Raw genomic sequence first — 19,543 nt, 5'->3', positions numbered from 1 at the left:
GTTTTTTTTTTTTATAAACGATGGTTTGAATATTTTCTTTGTTCAAAACTTTAAATTCGTCGTAGATTTTCAGCAAGTTCACACGTGCCAAAACGACCGAACGTCCGAGAGGGGAAAGCGGGAAGGGGAAGATAATTCGGGAAAGAAAGAGTCTCCTCGCTAAGAATAAGAAGTCTTTAACGATCTAATCAACAATAGACATGCATCAAATTCGGCTGATGAACCTTAAGCCCAGCGCACACAACCCGGGGAAACATGGAAATCTGTGACAGAAACATTTTTTCCGAGCGTTTCCGTACGTTTTGAGTTTGGAGACGAGGTTTCTTTATTCTAGCCGAATCGTTGAGATGATTGCTCGTAGCTCAATTGCTTGTATGACTGCAGTGTGTATGTTATTGTAAAACACTTCTTATGTTACGTAGAGAAATTTCCTCTTTATGAATCGTCGCAAAACGTCATCTGTATCAGTATGAATTCTCCATTAGGGATTTAGTAGCACTTCCAGGACGTGTTGTATCGCAAATGTCCCACTCCCATTGTTGACCTGAACCTGCTCTAAATACGAGGAACATCAGAAACGGTAGCTGATATCACACATCCAATCCGGAGAAAGGTATGGAGGTTCGGATGAGGTCTTCCGAACTACAAGCAAAAAACTTTGGCGATGTGAGGAGGGGCGGTGGAGGCTCCGGGGCCGTATGCTGTTTACGTTACCGTCTCGACGACGCAGTAACAATCCTCGGAAGAACTCTACACTCGCATCTCACAAGTGAAGAGTTTCGTTGGCCATAACCGTATTAAGGCAAGGAAGGACAGGCGGAAATGTTTAAAGGAGTGTCACCCCACTACCTAATACCACCATTTCGTTAAATATCGTATATAATTGAAATTGCATAGCTCGAGAGTCTAATGTGGAGCTGACTGTGATCCAACGCAGTGATATTGCATGCAGGTAGTTGAAATATGTACTTTTTCACTTGACTCGTTTTTTTCTGGTTCGACGCCAGGCTGTTTTTTTTTAATTCATGTCTGATCCAGATGTTCGAAAGGTTATATTTTTGTTTGAACCGAATGTTTATCCAGATATGTCCGGACATTATTCTGGGTTGAATTGGGACTACTAAAATTTCCATAACAATGCCATGCGATCGCGCGCGTGTGTCGCAAAAAACTTGTTCTAAAGTACGTGTGTAAGTGTTTCTCTATAGGTTTCAGCTGTTATGATACGATATATCGATGCTATAAGTATACGAATGATGTCTCCTGCTGGGTATGGTTATCGATGCGCCGACACTCCTAAAACTAACCAATTTTAACTACCTAATCAATATAGGCACGGGGATAAATGTTAAAGCAAAAACATTCAAATTAAACGACGTCGGTGACGGCGCGCGATGCCCGAGGCGATTTTTTGCGTGAAGTTTATGTTTCTTTTGAAAGTAGAGTAGAATTATCTGGTGCCCGAGGCTACTGCATCGAGGCACTGCAATGCGGTTACATATTTCATAGCAATATATATAAATCTAATAGTTCGGCGTACATGGTATGGAATGATGTGTAAGCGAACGTGGTATCCAAGAAGTTTGAAAAAGGATGCTGTTTCTGGGTCGTTCCAATCTAATTTGTGGAATAACATTCAAATATAATAGGAAATGTATAAATACGAAAAAAAAACTCGCCTAACTCGGACAAACTGGGACCGGCAAATTGGTCCGGGGTAAGCAAAGTCCGAGTCAAAATGGCAAAATGAGAAAGTAAATCACAAAAGTTACTTCGTTTTTGTGAGAGTTAGGCGATGGTGCGAGTTGGGCATGTCCGATTAAGGCGAGATTTACTGTATGTAAATCGCGATTTCGGTGACAATGCAAAACCGTGAACTGAATTTCCACGGCAAATTTGAAAGTTCTAGAAGCTGTTCCCCACTTTTCTGAACTTGATGATAGGGGTCATTCATTTATTACGTACGCATTAGGGGAGGGGGAGGGGGTCAGTGCAATTGCGTACTGTAATGCTTAATGTATATGAAAAAATAGCCGATTTTGCGTACAGAGGGGGAGGGGGGTTGGAAATTTCAAATTTTATGCGTACGTAATAAATGAATGCTCCCATAAAAGTATTTCTGAGAATGAGAAGCATAGCAGGTGATAAAGCTCCATTTTTATGGTTTGTCCTCGCTGCTTAGCCGCCTTGATAAAAATAGATCACACGCGGCGCGTCTCCGCCACGCGTGGTGCGTCTTCTATAACCCACCTTAAAATGTCAACTATTTATACATGCAGCAGAAGGCGGAGTTATTTAAAGTTCATCATTTGACATTTTGTCATCGTTTTGAGTCTTGATGAAGTGCTGCATCGACACAGAGGCAGTGTGCTAGCCATAAATGATTATTTCCGCTCCAATAAATCTAACAACAGAATGACATATACCGGCAGGGGCATTTCAAAATGCTGTAATAAAAGGACTTTTCAAAGGTTGAGAGTTACGAAGAAACAGATCTTTATTCGATATATCATGGTAACGGGGAATAATCAAGTCGTTCTCAATGAATTCAATTCATTGCGACACAGTAATCCACATCATATTTTATGTCTGACAGTCGTTTTTTCCAATATATTTCGCATGTCGGGCTCGAATGAAAACTTACACATTCCTCAATAACTATTGAAAAAATCTGGAGATTCTTGACCATGGAGTTTCTTTCGTTGAAAATGAAAAATCTCGGTGAAAAAGGGATCTGGTGAGGGTCGCACTACAAATAGTGTCAAATACCGGGGTAAAGTTCGTATGCGATCCATTTCAATCAAGTTTGACACGTGTAACACTGAGAATCAACCGCATGTTTTCCCGTTAAGTTTTTCTCATTGACCAAATTCATCTATCTTCTGTAAATTCTATCTCAGGCGTGAAACTTCTCGGAATTGTGTCTTAAAAGACATATATGACGAAACGGCACAGGTTAAAATAGTTCTGTGATGCGTTGTTCAAGGCTGTGTGCACGCTTGCAATAATCACCGGATCAGAGAAATTTGAAGCGCCAGGTCTTGGCGCCGGTGCTCCAAAGATAGAAGAGGTAATCAATCGATTATGTCGAGAATAAGTGGAAAACCGTCAAAATCCGGCACTAAACTGATTGATTTATGAAAAAAATCAGGAAAAAAAGAAAATTGTTTGACCCGAGCAACTTCTATATGTGTTGATCTCTAAGGTGCCTGCGAGGATATGATCTCGGAACCTCCATCCTCTGTGGCGATCGTCCTAAAAATTCGGCAAAGATTTGCTGGGTTTGACTCATGGCCGGGCCAGCATGACGTTTAAACGACGAGACGCCCAAGACGTAAAAGCAAAAAAACAAGAATAAAAAGAGACAGTCTGGTGTCATTTCAGATCGTTTGACCATTGGGGCGTATGAACCAGTTTATCATATTAATAATGCGCCCGATATGCAAAACGGGAATAAATCAAATAGACGGCCCGACGTCATTTAGGACCGTACGATGCCGCCACCTACGTAGAACAATTTCAAAAAGTAGCGCTCATTTCTTATTCATTGATTTATTTGCAATTTTTCAATAATTAACTCTTCATTGTTGACAATTTGTGTAAATTTGAATTTTATATGGCCCAAATTTTGATATATGGTACTGATTTTCGAATGATTGTGTCAGCTCTATCTTCAAACCACGAATATCCAGGCGCGCGCGTGGTGAGCGCATTTTAAAATGGTGGCGATTAGGCTGTGTTGAAATTTTCACGGTTGAGTTGTTTTCACGGTGATTTTTAGGATCTAAGCACCTCTCAAGATATTATCGAGTGCACACTTTAAAGAACCAACGGTAAGTGTGATCTAAATTAGATTTAGCTATTTGGGGAATGTGTTTGATACGTCTTGGCAGTTCGTTGACGATGACTGTCTTCTTGAATTCCTTCGTTTCAAATTTCTTCGCCTTCTTCAATTTCAAAAGTTCAAGTTCTTCTTGCCTCTTTCCCTTTCGCAGTTTCGGTGTCGTATCGATTATTGATTGAAATGAATTTTTTGGCCTTTTATGTTGAATTGACTTTTTTGCTTTATGTGTGTAGCCACTTCCTGACTTTCAGTGGGCCGAATAATAGGATTATTATTGTGAAGATTTAGGCCTAGCTAGGCTTCACCCAGCACTGGCAGCGGTTGTCTCCACCAGTGATCTCCGTCGCTCTACGATCCTAGTGTAACCAACCACCCAGACGCGTGCATTCAAATTCGCTGTACAGTTGCCGACCAGAATTTGGTCGGCTTTTTTGTCCGTGTTCAAACTGCGATATCTCAGCAAATAAACAACCGATTTTGATGAATAAACTATCTACACTAACCTTATGATGTCTTACGTTTGTTCATTATAACATTTTGACGATAAATCTGATTTTAGTACGATTAAATTTAAGATACAAAAATGATGCGCTGTTTAGCGATGAGACACGCATCGCTCAAGTTGTCTTGTTGCTAACGAACTACAGTGTTACAATGCCTAGTTTCAAAGTGAAAAAATGGTGTCATTTTTGCTATTTCTGTATTTATATCGCATCAAGCACAGACTATGATGAATGAACCTCCAAATGAATATAATAATAAGAAAACTGAATGTATGAGGTTTGTAACGATAGTTTATTTTTCACAATCGGTTTAGTGAAACTGGATTTCTGGTGGTTTAAAGCTGCAGTGATCTAAAAGTATCGAGAAAATGTCGTTCGCATCTTAGTGTCTGTGGTACATCAGACACTAAGATTCTTGGTGAAAGCTAGGCCTACTTACTATATTAGATTATTTGGAGATTTTGGCAACTTCTTTCTGTTTCATTCAATTCAAAATTTTTTGGGTGGAGTCTGGATGAAGAGTCCATCCATCAGGAATTTCCTTAGGCCTATCACCAAGCTCAGTCAGATTCAATGATTATCATGAATATATCAGTTTGGGTAAAAACAAGTAGGCCTAGAACTTAGAAGGCTGGTCTTAGCTTATGAGTGGTAGTACCGGTACTTACTGTTATGATACAGGCGTCATGAGCCATGATAGACAGGCTCACCAGCCTATTTCTTCTAAGTTATGCGGTCTGTTCCGATATCGTAACATTAAGGTCAAGCCGCTATGATTTTGCAGTAATTTTCTTTCATTTTATAAGCCCTAATGTTAGTAAAGATGATTCGGCCCTTTTAAATTAGGGGCCTATAGAAATACCTTCCCCTTTGAAAATTCCTGGGGATGCCCGGGTGATCAAGATGATGGTCACTGCTACCAGATCCCAAACTGAAACCAATCATATCATCAACTATCATGAACAGCTTTGACTGCTGACCAAGCAAGAAAAACAGATTTAATTTTACACATTTTTACATTGGTTGATATTTTTTTTGTATCGCCTTTTTTGATGACTAAGATAATGTAACTGAGACCCTAGAACAAATTACGATTCACATAAATTGTAGTTTTGAGTGTTAATTGTTATGGTAGAAGATTTTGGCATGCTGCTTGATTGCCATTCACCAGTCAAATAACCCTCCAAAATCTCTTTACTAGTGCTGCCATCTATCCATAACTAAGCACATTCTATATTTAATCTATCAACATGTCTCAGCTCAACATTGATTCATATGGACTCATTCTCTGCCCGGAATTGTAATTTTCTACGGGCTTGAATGTTAACAAATTAAGAAAAAAACTGAAAATGGATGAAATTTTTAGCTTATGATGTGTTTTATAGTTTGGCTACCAGGTGGCACCATAGGCTGGTTGAGTATTGTATGTTGTGTGTGTGGGAAAAGTAGTTTGATCTAATTTGAACCGATAGACTGTGTAATGAGTTAGGGAAATGGTTGGGACTCCTGCTTCCCCGTGTATTTATTGTACATCTTCCGGTGAAGATGACGATGGTATAGCGTATCACGCCGCAGGTAGGATCACTAGATCCGTCTGTAGGTCGGGACATCGGCCTCATGTTATGAGAAACCAGCAGCAGCAGCAGCAGCAGCAGCAGCAGCAACGGAGTCCTGCTTCATCGAAATCGACGTCAAAGACTTCGAAAAGTGCTACTAACCGTTCTGTGAAAATAACGGAGAAGGTGGTCACTACCCGTGGTCGAAAGTGAGTTCTTTTTGTGCTGTTCGTAACCGGACCAGTCTTGGGCTTTAGTTTCACAATCGGATGTTCAATATCTTGCTGTTACCACCACAACAGGGGCCTGTTATGAAAACTGGGAATCCAAACTGAAAGATAGGTTACAGTATCCCAGGTACCACTTTATAAAAACGAACTTCTTTTTATATAGATGGTACTTGGACTGCGTAGACCTATAGAGTTGGCAGTTAGATAGTGTTATAAATAGTGATCTTTCAGTGATCCCTAGTGGCTGGTTCTGTATGCATGCTTTAGAAGCTTATCAGTCAGAATTCGTCTATTCTAATGGAAATGTGATTTTTTTAAACTCATCAAATATTTTGACTTAGATGAAAGACAAGGAGCCAAGATCCCGTCACGCACCTAAGTAAGGGCATACTCTATTTCAAACGGCAGGGGAAATGGTAGATACCGCACCCCTCTAGACTCAGAAGTTAGTCAAATCATGAAATATATTTTCTGATGAATTTGGAAGAAACTAATTCATCTGTGTTTTTATTTTTCTGTAAATATTTTGCATGCAAATCTTAATTTCATTTCTTAGCACCTGGCCCAGGTCAATGATAGATTTCAAGATAATTCATTTTTACTAACATTTACATAATTTTTAAACTAACCAACCTGCTAGTTGAGCCTCTATAGGGCATATGTATGGTGACCCTATGATGCTAGGAATGGTTAATGCTTTAGGAGGAAGAGTTCACAAATTTGATCACACGTTTGCGTTAAACTGTTATCTGAGTTGATCGGATCCGTCTTGGGTTTACTGTAGTTAAAACATCTATGAAAAGAAGGAAACATTTCAGACTTAATTTCTGATTCTTAGTATGAAATATTCTATACTATGGTCCAGAAATACATACATAAGAATGAGCGAATACACTAACTGTATTGACTTCGATACTGATTATTTTTGTCGTATTTTCGAAACAGGTCGACGTCATCGCTGGGCTCCCCGCAAGAATCTAGAGGTTCGCAAACCGATTTGCGTTCGCTGTTGCATCTGCCGGTATTCGTTCACAGCGATGTCAGTCTGATCAGTACGACGTCAACAGTCGCGCGAACCATACTCAGCGACGATCTTTATGACATGTACGTAAAATATTCTTGCTTAAACACTGCACAAATTATGTTCCGATTAGTTCAATATTGAGAAAATTTTCTAATTGTAGATCGCCAAAAACTGGATATACATATGCTGAAGGGTAAGTGTCTTGCAACCTTAAAGTCGATATCCCTAAAAGACGTCTACTCATTGCACTAACCTCGTGTCAAAAAGCAATTAAAGACATCAGATTGCCAGTCACGCAAAATAATGGGTTTTTTTTTCCTTCACTTAATCAGTTTTATTCACTCAGGACCACAGTTTTTTTTACACATCCAAAACTTCCCCTTGTCCACGAAAGTCCAAGCATCACAAACCCCCGACCTTGAACATCTTTAAATGGACAGCCCTCAAGTAGTCTGTAGTCTCAGTTCAAATCAGTGGACTTTGTAATTGAGTTTCATTTTATTGTTGCTTTGTATTTAAGGCCTGCGTATTCATCAAACAGTATAGTACTGGAGGTATCGCCGCCGAACATGTCTCGAGCCCGTATTAATACCAGACGCGCTAACACTAACAGCGATATGTCGGCTAGTATGATGTCCGAACAGTCTTACAGATATAGATCAGGTAAGTAAAATTCACTGTGAATTAACATGGTAGTAGGTTTATTTTATTCCAAGAATTCGAACTGTGGAACCTCAACATTGTAGGGGGGACCGGCACTCCCAGTCTACAATGCCATCCTAGTTAGAATTCCTTAAAAGCTGAACACCGATTGGTTGGATTAGTTTATTTTAAATGTTTCATTTAGCTGTAGAATAAGATTTTAAAAGAACTATAGTAAGCAGTGTTCTCCACAACAGGTTTTAGAGGGGTGACCCTTTGAAAATCAGCCACCCCTTTTGTAATATCTGCTGCCCCTACGAGAAATAGAAGATTACACCAAAATTAAGCTTAAGTTTCTGTATTTTTTGGGATTGAAAGCCTTGCTACTTCAGCAGTCATGATGTCGTACTCTTAACAATAAATGCAGCCCATTTAGAATTGATCCCAGCATATGGAGAACACAGAAGTTAATAAGAGATTTTTCATATACCCCGGTCCCAGTCCTGTCTGAATTAAAATCTCACAGTGTTATATTTTCGTTTTTGCAGCTGAATCGTATACAAGCAGCATACCTCATAGCGGTGGGAGTCGAGCGTCGTCCGAACAGCCGAGATCGGCCGTTCGACGCAGCGCGCGGAAACAATACACAAACCAGCTGGGTATCATAGAGGATAAAGATTTAGAGGTGATGTCGAACGCGAGCACGACCAGCGTGTCATCGTCGGTGTTTTCCAGTCGAATCGGATCGACGAATCAAATGAACAACAACAACGTCGACTACAAGCGATCCATCGATCACGGTTACGGTAAGTACGAGTTTTTAAATCGAAAAATTGTTCGCCTTAGAAAACTTGGGCAAATTCGGATATGTAATGAATGACCATGCGTTTCTCGATCAATACATGATTCATATGAAATGAATAAATCTTAACATTTCGGACTAAGAAATTCCTCAGATTTAGAGATATTAGTGTAATAACGTGGGAAAAATCAGGGCCCAGGGGCCAGTTGCAGAGTCTTGACTTAAGTCCAAAAGTGGTCTTAAATCTTAAGATTGGTCTTAAGTTGTTAGATTAGCTATATAACTAAGTTGGTCTTAGACTGGTCTTAAGTCTAAGCCATGACTATGCAACTGGCCCCTGTTGCATAGTCATGGCTTAGACTGAGTCTGAGACCATTTTAGTTCTGTAGCCAATCTAGCCACTTAAAACCAGTCTTAAGATTTAAGACCACTTTTGGACTTAAGTCACGACTGTGGCAATGCTGTATTACGTATTTTCTGATTTTCCGAGCATGACAATGTCAACTGGTCCACTTCTGTATTTGGTCTGTATGTTTTCTGTATTATAGGATTGGACGGTGATATGGATGATTACGGATCAGATACGGATTCGCAGTTGATTCGCACGACCAGTCGTAGCAGCACCGACGCTACAGTCGTCTCCGGAGCATCGACTACGCAATCACTAGTATCGTCGATATCTCAGTCTCTATCAGCCGCGTCGGTATCTATCGCTGGATCGACGCTGTTTACCTGGCTAACTGCCACGTTCGGTGAGCGTTTAGTTCATTTTCACGACATTCAGATCTAGGATGTTGATGTCTACGACATATCTCCCTAAGACCCCGTGCCACCAGCTGTCCAGCTAGATAGTGTGCGTTTCAAATTCATCTAGATTTTTAGCCTCCCGCATAAGAGATTAAGTAAATCATGCGTATAGATTGATTTTCAACGTCCATATATAGCAGGATTTTTATTCCTCGTTCACAGAATTTGTGAAATTATAGATATAGCTTTTGATTTAATCTGAAAAGAAATCTGGTACCGGTAGTTGTTGTCTGAATGTACTCTTGTTTTCAATTGCAGCTAACTGGTATTGGCTGGTAGCTAAATGGACTGCTCTTGATGTCTGGCTACTACAAAAGTAAGTGGCATCTTTAGTACCCAGTAAATATCTGCCGGTATATTAGAATTGAATTTACTTATGTACCTTTATCTTTATTTCTAGGCGAGCTGATAGGTCAAGGTGCTGTGGAGTGCTTCCATTCTTGTTATTATTCCTCTTACCTCTTTTGTTACTTGGTAAATATCGAAATCATGTATATCCATTGTTCGTAACACCGTTATGCGAAGATTATTATGATTTGAACGGTCACATTCTCTGCTGCAGGTTTATATGAAACGTACAGGAAAGGTTATTTGTTTATGCCGTTATCACAAGGCAAAACAGCTGTAAATACAAACAATGTAAGTAATTTCTACGAAATTTTACTTTGATACGTGGGCAGCTGAATTGATGGGTATCAGGACACTGGCCCCAGTCTATTGGATAGAAAATTACATCAAGTTTGATTGTGTTTCAGTTATACGAACGCACGATATCTAGAAATCAGTTCGTCGGTCTCACTGAAGAACAAATAGAAGCGAAAATACTGGTCATTTTAGCGCGAGAAATGGCATCATATTCCAGAAAAGCTGACGAGAAGCAATCGGACACTTTAGTTAAGCAGGTTAGCCGCTCCCGCAGATAATCGTTTGTTCCTCCTTTTAAAAGAAGTTGCGATTCGATGAATATCTATACTTGATAATATGTTATCCCCTACAGATTGAACGGGAATCTCAATTGGAAAGTGATTTGAAAACGTTACAACTGAAACTGAATGTGCTCAATAACCGTATTGTGGTAAGGAGAACAGTTTACTGTAATCTTCAATTCATAGTGTGATGAATTCTGATTAGTTTACTGTAATTTCACTTATTGGATGAAATTTTGAGTGTGCCATAATTTTCTGGAATCCAAATGCTCGAATCAAGACATGATGCATGGTGCGATGAATTCTGAAGCATTGAACGAAATTTCCTATTGTTGATGTTTGTAATTTCAGGATCTCGATTCCCAGCATCAGCATTTTACTTCTAACATCAACAGGTACTGAATGCCCGTAAAATAGTTGTAAGTTTCAAAAGAAATCTTCGAACGCTATATTTTGATTTGTATCGCGCGTTTGTCATTACAGTATGTCGTCTCGGGCCTCGACCGACCACGGCTTGCAGATCTCGGCCGTACAAGAACAAATAAAGAAGCTTCACGCGGATATTCTACGTATCGAATTAGCTCAACGAGGTTTCACCGCGCAGCTGAAAAACTGTTGTAAAACAGACGCGGAACTGATCGCCTTCATTCAGAATCATGTCACCAAATCTCTAGCATCAGTAAGTACAGCATTTCCTACAATTAGGAAAAATGCCATCTAGGTCCATATAGGAGTTCTGCAAATTCTTGATTGCCCCATGAACGGCCTTCTTGAGTATTGATATATTTTAGAGAAAATGCCCAATTGTATGTACAGGCTTTTCAAATATTTATATACTGGTATGAAAGAGAAAATGGAAGATTGTCTGAATTTATGGTCTTTAAGCTTCATTCAGGTGCCTAAAGCCTAATGCAGGGAAACACAGAATCAAACATGTTTGATCTCAGAAGCATTGTTTCAGGTTTTTCATAAATGCACACACAATACATGGAAACGTTCTGCAACATGTTTCTGTCTCCTGTTTCCGTGTTTCTCTGCGCCGTGTGCGTTGTTGGGCTAAGTGATAATTTGCATAAGTTTGATTATTATCTCAATTTTCAGTTGTTTTCAAGTGATATGGGAGGCGGATTTGGTTCGACAGGATCACGAGATGATTCCGGTGGAGGTCACGGTGGCGATAGCGCCGGAGCCGGTCTAATAAACCTCGGCTCGTGGCTGGAAACTCATTTCGTCAGTCGAGGCGATCTGAATGCGCTCGCCGCGTCGATCACGAAGGACATTCTGGAGAAGACGGAGAAAAGTCACCATCACCAATCGAATACTGTGTTCGTTACACCTACGTCGAACATCACCATGTCTGAACAGGTGGATATATCTTACTCGCGATTAAAATGAAACTAATTTAGTTGTTGAATATCGAAAATTTAAAGTTGTTAAGTGAAGGCTTTGATTTAAGAGCATTGATCAGCTCAACACTAGTGACAAACCGGTTTAAGACTCGTTAGGGGGGCCACTTACCTGGAAATCAAGGAATAGTCGGAGAATTTTTGAAAAAAGCTAAAAAATCAGGGACAAGTCAGGGCAGTAGTTATATTACGTGTATAATCTCAAACAGTTTCTATCTGTTTTATGTATTCGACTGTGTTAATTGATTGGATTCGTTGCAGATATAATCATGAAAAACGAAGTGCATAAATCGGAATAGTAGGAAAAAAGCGAATAAAAGTGACCACCCTGTTTCTAGATTACATTTGGACTGAAGAAGGGTCATGGGGTATTTACGCACAGTCAATCCTTCCCGGGCATTATTCAGTAGCCACACTTAAACAATCAGCGAATCTGTACTTCGATTTCCGATTTCGAAATCAAACCCCCTGTTTCGCTCCCGGCAGGTGTGGTGGGTCTGGTAGGGACCAATCAAAAAATCAAATGAAATTTACCAACCAAATAAATAACAGGGACAATCCCTATTTTAAGATTAAAAAAAAAACTTCAGCTAGAGAAATTAACAATCAGCGAATATCTTGTTCGCTTTCAGCATGTGAAGCAAATAGTGCAGGAGGCTCTCAACGTATTCATGGCTGATAAAACTGGAATGGTCGACTACGCGCTGGAATCATCCGGTACTGAATTCACTGCTCTTGTGATATAACTTTTGAATTTACCGTAAATTATCATTTATTCAATTTGTTCTATATTCAAGGTGGTAGTATAATAAGTACTCGCTGTTCAGAGACGTATAACGCTAGAACCGCTCTGATAGAATTGTTCGGATTGCCTTTGTGGTACACGAATAACTCGCCGAGAACGGCTATACAGGTAGGTAATAAACAGGCCTGGCCGAGTTCCCGGGTCACACAGTCTACGGTCTTAACTCTGTGGACTGTGTTTAGTAGAATATTATGCAATGGTTATTCAGAATATTTCCACGGTTTTTCAAAAGAAGTTACCTAAAAGCGCACAGAGTATTCTTAGATTTCAGAAAGTCTCTTTGGTGTTCAAACCCTCGGATTCATTCAAGTTGTAGGAATTTCATATCCGATCTTTTTGGTGATTTTTAGCCCGATGTGAATCCGGGACAGTGTTGGGCGTTTGCTGGTACGCACGGATTTCTCGTCATCAAACTGTCGGCCGTAATCCGTCCGACAGCGTTTACGATGGAACATATCCCGAAATCGATCTCGCCATCCGGTAAAATCGACAGCGCTCCGAAAGTCTTTTCCGTTATCGTAAGTTCATTCTTTATTGGTAGATCCAGTTCCAGGTATAACGTCTGCCTCCCTTGATTTCACTTATTTGCCAGATAGTCACATTCCATTTATTATATTCAATATCAGGGTTCGATCTAAGGAATGAAAGCCACTTGCCCGGGGGGCAAGCATATCTGAAATTTCGCTTGCCCCCTCCAAAAGCTACTTGCCCTACACAGGCAGTCCGATTATCATCCATTGTATCGAGTGAGAAAAAAGCTTTGTGATTTAAAATTGCACCAGCCCGGGGGACAAGTGATAATGATAACCTACTTGCCCTGATGAGAATATACTTGTCCGGGCAATCGGACAAGTGCTTAGATCGGACAATGCAATATGACTGTTTTTTCGGAGTCAGTTCTTAATCATATCCCAGTTCCCCAGCTGCATAGAATTAGAATAATTTTAAGGGTTCAATATTATTCAGAATGGTAGAAATAAATTCTGAATAATGCAGTTTTGATGATGTCATAAGGTGATTTTTGTAAGGGTCTATATGTTTGCATCTGTTTTATTTTCAGGGTTTGATGAATGAATATGATCCAAATGGTAAAATATTGGGCAATTATACGTACAATGAAAACGGACCCCAAATACAAACATTCCCCGTCCTGGTATGTATTAGTCGTTTGAAGACTGAAAATTCTCCGATTCGCCGGTCCTTTTCATTGATGAAGATGGCGTTTTTCAACTTTTCAATTTTAGGAACCAAATGTTGACGCGTACCCGCTTGTTGAGCTTCAAATTCACAGTAATCACGGAAATGAGGAATATACTTGTATCTATAGATTCAGGGTGCACGGAAAAGTGAAAAACTGGTAGATCGCGAAAAGTTGGAGGACGAAACGTGAGAGAACAAACATGTCAATTTTAGGTCACATGTACGTGTATCATGGTTTCGCATGTACGTGTCGACTATACAATACAGTTGAATACGGGTGGGCTATTTTGTATAATCTGTATATATTCGATACAATCAGGGATAGCGCAGTACTGGGGAAAACAAAAATATGGGAATCTTAGAAATGTTTATTTCAGTTTAATAGTGGCAGTAGATTCTATTTTATTCGGTTGGTGAGTTAGAGGTCTACCGACTGGTACGGTGGCGATGAGTTTATTGGTAAAAAAGTATTGTGTTAATCCGGTAATATGACTGGATCACAGATGACATTATTTCTCTTGAGATTATATAAGGAATTTATGTATTCGATGATTTCATATTCCCGTTTAGTCGCTTATCGTAACTGCTTATATAATGAATCTAACATCAAAAAGCTGATATATTGTTCACCGGGGATCATCCATTTATTGCGTAAACGAGAATTTTCTACCCGTTACGAACAATGGGTATTTAAAAAATGAATGGTCCCCTATTTATCTACCCTTGTATCTATTGTTTCACGTAGTAGATTTTGTCTATGTTGCTTCAAGCTGCTCGTATTTATTTTCATGTTATGTTTATTTATTTTGATATTTATGTTGTTCTTAAATGCGAAATTAAAACCTTATTACCTGGAATATGCTATTATATTATTATAAGTTATGACTAAAAACAGAGATAGATGTTTTCGACATCAATTGTGCCATAAGCAGAACTTGTGTTTTGTGGAAATCATTTGTTTAATGGAAAATTTCAATGAACAACTGGGTTTTCGGTCTGGTTAGTCAAGAGTTCAAGTTCAGAATTCGGCTTAGATCTTAAACTAGTTAGGTTGAATATAGAACAATCAACATGTGAAAACTAAGAGATCAGGATTTGATCATACGTATAGATGTGTACGACTAAATTTGTAATGAACTCCGTACTCAATTAATGTTAATTTAGTTATTGTTACACTATGGAACTTTAGGAATGAGCTGGACGGAGTAGGTTATCTAGTGTGCAATATATTGAGAAACCAACAGTTTTCTGTAAACATATCCGGCATAATTATTTCAACTTCTGATATTTTGCAAGCAGCGTTTATTGAATAGCTAGTTTCAATATCGATATATAAATGCATTTATTTACTAAACCTACATGAAGTAAGTATCGAATACTCATCATAAATTAGAAATGGGAAAATTTTCTATCTTTTAAACTGTTGGGTTTGTGTATGTTTCTTTCATTTTCAATCGATTACTTCCTCAGAAATGTTTGTACAAGTAGAACATTGAATTTAGGTGGTTAAATCCGACTCCCCTGATTTAAAGTAGGATTTTAACGGTATCCAATATCAAATTTATTGTCGCTTCTTAGTTCATCATTTAAATCCAATGATTTTTTGCTTGTGAAATGCAAATGTGCAGTTTGTAGTGAGCGATTTCAGGGACGTTTCACTAGAATTAGTACCTATGTTAAGTGTATGGGGAGGTACACGGCGAACCCCTGAAAAACAACAAGCGAACACTACTGTGCCAAACATTGATATCGTTGTAAATTTTGCACTGTATTATAGAATTTTGTAACCAGCTTTTGGTAATATAATATTTTTGTCAATTTCAAATGAAACTGTAGTTGAGACTTTAATGTCTCTCGTAGGATATCGTCGTAACGAAGACATCCAAAACACCGCAAGAGGAATTGCACTGACGTTCGTAGTACATCTCGATAAGGTTCCAACAGGGTGGCCACTTTTTGTCCATTCACAAATTCCTTCACCAAGAACCTAAGTGTCTGATGTACCACAGATTGTACAGCAAAAAGGATCACTGTGGAGAAAGCCACACTGCCAGGACTCCGTGAACAAATTCCCCGAGTTTTCCCTGGACATTCCACGTTATAAGACTAAGACAAAATGTCCTGAGTAAATTGTGGTTTGAAATTTTACACAGTAGAACTTCCTAATCCGGAATTATTTGATCCGTTTTCATAATCTAGTTTATACGGCGGCAAGTAGAAGGACTACTGAGCGAAAACCAATGGAGCAACAAATATTGAGGATAAACAAAGCTTAACTTATTAATAGAAATAAAAAAGTCATTTAACACACAGACATTTTTCTTGCACAATCAATAAAAAGCTTGATCAACATTCAAAACAATAGAATAACAAAGTCGGGGTTTGAAGGATCAGCAGTTCAACGCTGTCTATTGCACTTAAATCGCCAGCTGCCTAATTAGTTATGAATCTATTGATTTTCTATTCTACTCTTTTCCATCTGCGATACCTCCGGCAGTTATTGCGTATGTAGCTTCGTTTTCTGGCAAATCCGGACTGAAATCAACAGATAAACAAAAGAAATATGAAGAAAGAATTACGACAGTAATGAGACATTTTCAAAACTGTTAAAACAGCATCGAAAATAATACAGTTATTTGTCTATTGAAACCAAATCCTTGTACAATCAGATAAAAATTCTGAAGTTGCCTAAATTTCCAGCTTTTGAATGATGATTTATTTACCTGTCATATATTTTAGCGATTCTCAGTTCACCTCTTCCCTTTCTCAGTGAGATTCGCGTAGTCGATGCGTGTGCGAGAATGTGACCTCCAATCGGTTTCTTGGGATCCGCCTGAAATCTACAACAGAGGAAGAGACAGCATTACTAACATTGGACCATGGATCTTAAGCCTGGCGCACACGGGCGACAGTTTCGAGCAATTCTCGAGCAACCGCCCGAATTGCTTGGCGTTGAACCAAAAAATCGCTCGTCTGCGGCAAGGGGCGACAGCGATTGCTCGTTGTCGAAAAGAATTGCTCCGTGTCGACCAATATCAAACATGTTTGATATTGGGCGACGGAAAATTGCTTGTCGCCGAGAAATTGCTCGGCGATCGCTCGGGAGTTGCCCGAGTGCGGTAGCTGGAGACGCCAAGCAACGAGCACCACATCGTTGCACAGTCGTGACTTCTCAAGTCCAAATGCAGTCTTAAATCTTAGACTAGTCTTAAGGTGATAGTTTAGTTAAGATGGTCTTAGACTTGTCTTAAAACTAAACAACTGGCCCCAAATATCTAAAGAATAAAGTGAACTTACGACATCGTGGCGCCTGGATCCGAAGTCATTTGGTTTGTGATGAAAACCGCCACATTGTACTCTAAGAAATATTGAATGAATAGAATTTTTGTAGATATTTTCTAAGGTTTTAACTCCATATCCAACGAGGAGCTTTAAAACAAGGCCCCTAATACCTTCTGATATTTTCTGTAATCTGGATAACATTTGAGCGAGTTTTTGTTGACGATCGGCTAACTCTCCTCGCCCGCTGTAATCAACTCTAAATAAAGCCATAATCGAATCCACTATCTGTAAATATCAGAAAGAAATACTGATTCATGGTCATGTTTCTGAACAACTGACGACTATCAACTTCTGAAAGAAGGGCCGGATTCTGACCCTCCGAATTTCGAACTTACGAGTAATTTGAAAACTCCCAATTCCTCGTGGAATTTAGCGGCCACATAATCCAACAATTCATACTGATGTTCACCTAGGTAAAAATGAATTCAAATGGTTGAAAGCGTAGCTAAATATCTAGGAATATGTTTTATGAAGAACTATCATGTCTTACTGGTATATGCCCTGGCGTATAAAACATTATCTAATACAGCATTCTGATCCAGATTAAACCGATCAGCGATATCCCTCAACCTGTCCGGTCGACTTCATCGTAACTCTGATTAAGGAACGATAAAATGGGATGCCAGGGTTCACGAGGTTCGCACATAAAGCTTCAAAATTCGAAGCCATTTAATTAAACAGTATAAAGGATACAATGTATTTTCCGTATCGATAAGAACAACCTTTCCACCCGTGTAACCATTAGCTCCAGGCATCTGAGTAGTCACTGTGAGATAACATGAAACATGAAGAAATTCTAAATATCCACTCTTCACAATTTGGAATAAACATTCTCGACCTATTACCGCATAATGTGTGGGAAATCTGCGTTTTTCCAGTTCTGAATTCGCCGAAAGCTTCCGTAATGGCCATACTTTCAATGCCGCCACCCAACAGCTTACTGAAATAAGAAATAGATTTCTTTTTACAAGACACTGAATGAAAGAAGCTGGGTAGGTATAATTCTCGAACCCCCGTTCTCACTCTAATTCCTGACTACCAGTTGATATTCTGAAACAAAGCTTCCTTTTCTCTGAATAATCCAGCGCTGTCAGAAATCCGGGATCCTGAAAAGTTTGATGTATTTTTAATTCACTTATTTATAGAACAGATCACTGAGATCGATCGATTCTTACACTTAGTTTATTCGACGCTTCTTTGATTTTCTCCATCTTTGCCTCAGATATGCCTTTTATATTACACATTTTCTTCCTTGTTGTCATTTGAACTCCCTGCAGGTATAAAATGCAAGGGCTACAGATTTATGAATCCTCTCCTACTGATGATTAGCAAATCATTTTTCGATTTTTTTGGGTAAAATTCTTTATTAAGGTTCATAATCTTCTCAACTCATTGAGATATTGATGGATCATTTTTCGATTTTTTATTCTTTTTAAATGAAAATTATGACCTTGATTGTGCATATTCCCGATTGCTTCAATTTCTTTATGTCAGCAACGTTCTGAAAATAAGATCGGGGGATTAAAACGTTATCCTCTAAACTACATGATTTATACACTTTGGATTATTATTAGGTTTTCTGCTTACAATTCCATGGTTCTGTAATAGGTCGATGTCTTGAAAGAAAGATTCCTAAAAAACAACAAAAAAAAGAATCATGAAATCTTGTATTCTGAAGTTAGTTCAATAGTTCTAAACTAAACCCTGTGAGAACCCAACAATTTCTGTTCCTTTCTTTTGTTGATCATCTCTTAATTGATATCATAATAAATTATCTAGGAGGCTAAATGTTTTTTGTAATTTTTCTACAGTTCCATTTACATCGTCATCTTCAGCAGAAATCTGTTGCTCAACGACTTGGTCTTCTACTTCAGCCATTTTCAGGTGCACAACCCTCTTCAAAACTGATACCATACGAGATAAAGAGAAATTAAAGGAATTAATTCTATTAAATATCAAAATGAATATCATATAAAACGTGAGTTCAAGAGTTAGGAAGTTAGACCCCTGTGACTTCTTCATTAAATCGCCCTCGGCCTCATTAGGCCCTATGGATTTGAGATAATCAATTAGGCCTGGGCCCATTTTCACGAAATTGTTTAAGCCTAAAACGGTTAAGTTTGAATTTTCGTCCTCATTTAAAACATGAAGTAACCAATAATGGCAATTATACCAAAAAGAGTTTAAAGTTTTTTGTGAAACCTAAATTTAGCCCTGACGACGTAGGCCTTTGGCTTACTACGTTACGCACAGGAAAATAAGTTTAAAAAAATTAATTTTCGGGTGGTATTGGTCAGTATTCCAGACAGGGTTCCAGGAAACTGGGGCTGGCTCCAGTGGGAGGCACAAGACTGTCCAGCCCCTGGGCCCTGGCCCTGGGCGCAGACATGGCATAAGTCAATTCGTGTCTATTTATTGTCTGTTATTTTAGTTTCTTCTTTAGTTTTTGCATTTTT

General features: G+C 39.0%; 2 protein-coding genes across 2 annotated transcripts; one reads left to right on the top strand and one right to left on the bottom strand.

Annotated features, from left to right (window-relative positions):
- The first annotated feature begins 5,779 nt into the window (after positions 1 to 5,779).
- LOC141903584 (uncharacterized) lies at positions 5,780 to 15,543 on the top strand. The gene is made up of 19 exons (XM_074791771.1): positions 5,780 to 6,112; positions 7,079 to 7,237; positions 7,318 to 7,350; positions 7,678 to 7,820; positions 8,348 to 8,605; positions 9,150 to 9,353; positions 9,667 to 9,724; positions 9,809 to 9,882; positions 9,971 to 10,047; positions 10,164 to 10,310; positions 10,406 to 10,483; positions 10,686 to 10,729; positions 10,818 to 11,013; positions 11,436 to 11,699; positions 12,373 to 12,457; positions 12,538 to 12,653; positions 12,896 to 13,063; positions 13,606 to 13,698; positions 13,790 to 15,543. The coding sequence occupies exons 1-19, from the start codon at positions 5,841 to 5,843 to the stop codon at positions 13,904 to 13,906; spliced, it is 2,586 nt and encodes an 861-aa protein (XP_074647872.1). The 5' UTR covers positions 5,780 to 5,840; the 3' UTR covers positions 13,907 to 15,543.
- Positions 15,544 to 16,210: 667 nt separating this feature from the next.
- LOC141903445 (meiotic recombination protein DMC1/LIM15 homolog) lies at positions 16,211 to 18,965 on the bottom strand. Its single transcript, XM_074791561.1, has 13 exons — positions 18,909 to 18,965; positions 18,675 to 18,719; positions 18,538 to 18,588; positions 18,263 to 18,358; positions 18,111 to 18,193; positions 17,933 to 18,027; positions 17,781 to 17,853; positions 17,578 to 17,669; positions 17,423 to 17,496; positions 17,198 to 17,312; positions 17,043 to 17,103; positions 16,469 to 16,585; positions 16,211 to 16,280 (listed from the first exon to the last, which is right to left on the bottom strand). The coding sequence occupies exons 1-13, from the start codon at positions 18,963 to 18,965 to the stop codon at positions 16,211 to 16,213; spliced, it is 1,029 nt and encodes a 342-aa protein (XP_074647662.1).
- Between the last annotated feature and the right edge of the window lie 578 nt (positions 18,966 to 19,543).

This window comes from Tubulanus polymorphus, chromosome 4, assembly GCF_964204645.1.
Source record: "Tubulanus polymorphus chromosome 4, tnTubPoly1.2, whole genome shotgun sequence".
Lineage (NCBI taxonomy): Eukaryota > Metazoa > Nemertea > Palaeonemertea > Tubulaniformes > Tubulanidae > Tubulanus > Tubulanus polymorphus.
This window is presented reverse-complemented; position numbering and strand designations above follow the sequence as displayed.

Excerpts from the sequence above, each read along its gene's own strand:
- LOC141903445 (XM_074791561.1), bottom strand. The coding sequence starts at position 18,965 with ATGGCTGAAGTAGAAGACCAAGTCGTTGAGCAACAGATTTCTGCTGAA. Across the intron at positions 18,359-18,537 it reads CGGGAATATGCACAATCAAG|GGAGTTCAAATGACAACAAG; the intron begins GTCATAATTTTC and ends TTATACCTGCAG. Across the intron at positions 17,104-17,197 it reads ATTACAGAAAATATCAGAAG|AGTACAATGTGGCGGTTTTC; the intron begins GTATTAGGGGCC and ends AATATTTCTTAG.
- LOC141903584 (XM_074791771.1), top strand. The coding sequence starts at position 5,841 with ATGGTTGGGACTCCTGCTTCCCCGTGTATTTATTGTACATCTTCCGGT. Across the intron at positions 9,725-9,808 it reads GATGTCTGGCTACTACAAAA|GCGAGCTGATAGGTCAAGGT; the intron begins GTAAGTGGCATC and ends CTTTATTTCTAG. Across the intron at positions 11,014-11,435 it reads TCACCAAATCTCTAGCATCA|TTGTTTTCAAGTGATATGGG; the intron begins GTAAGTACAGCA and ends CTCAATTTTCAG.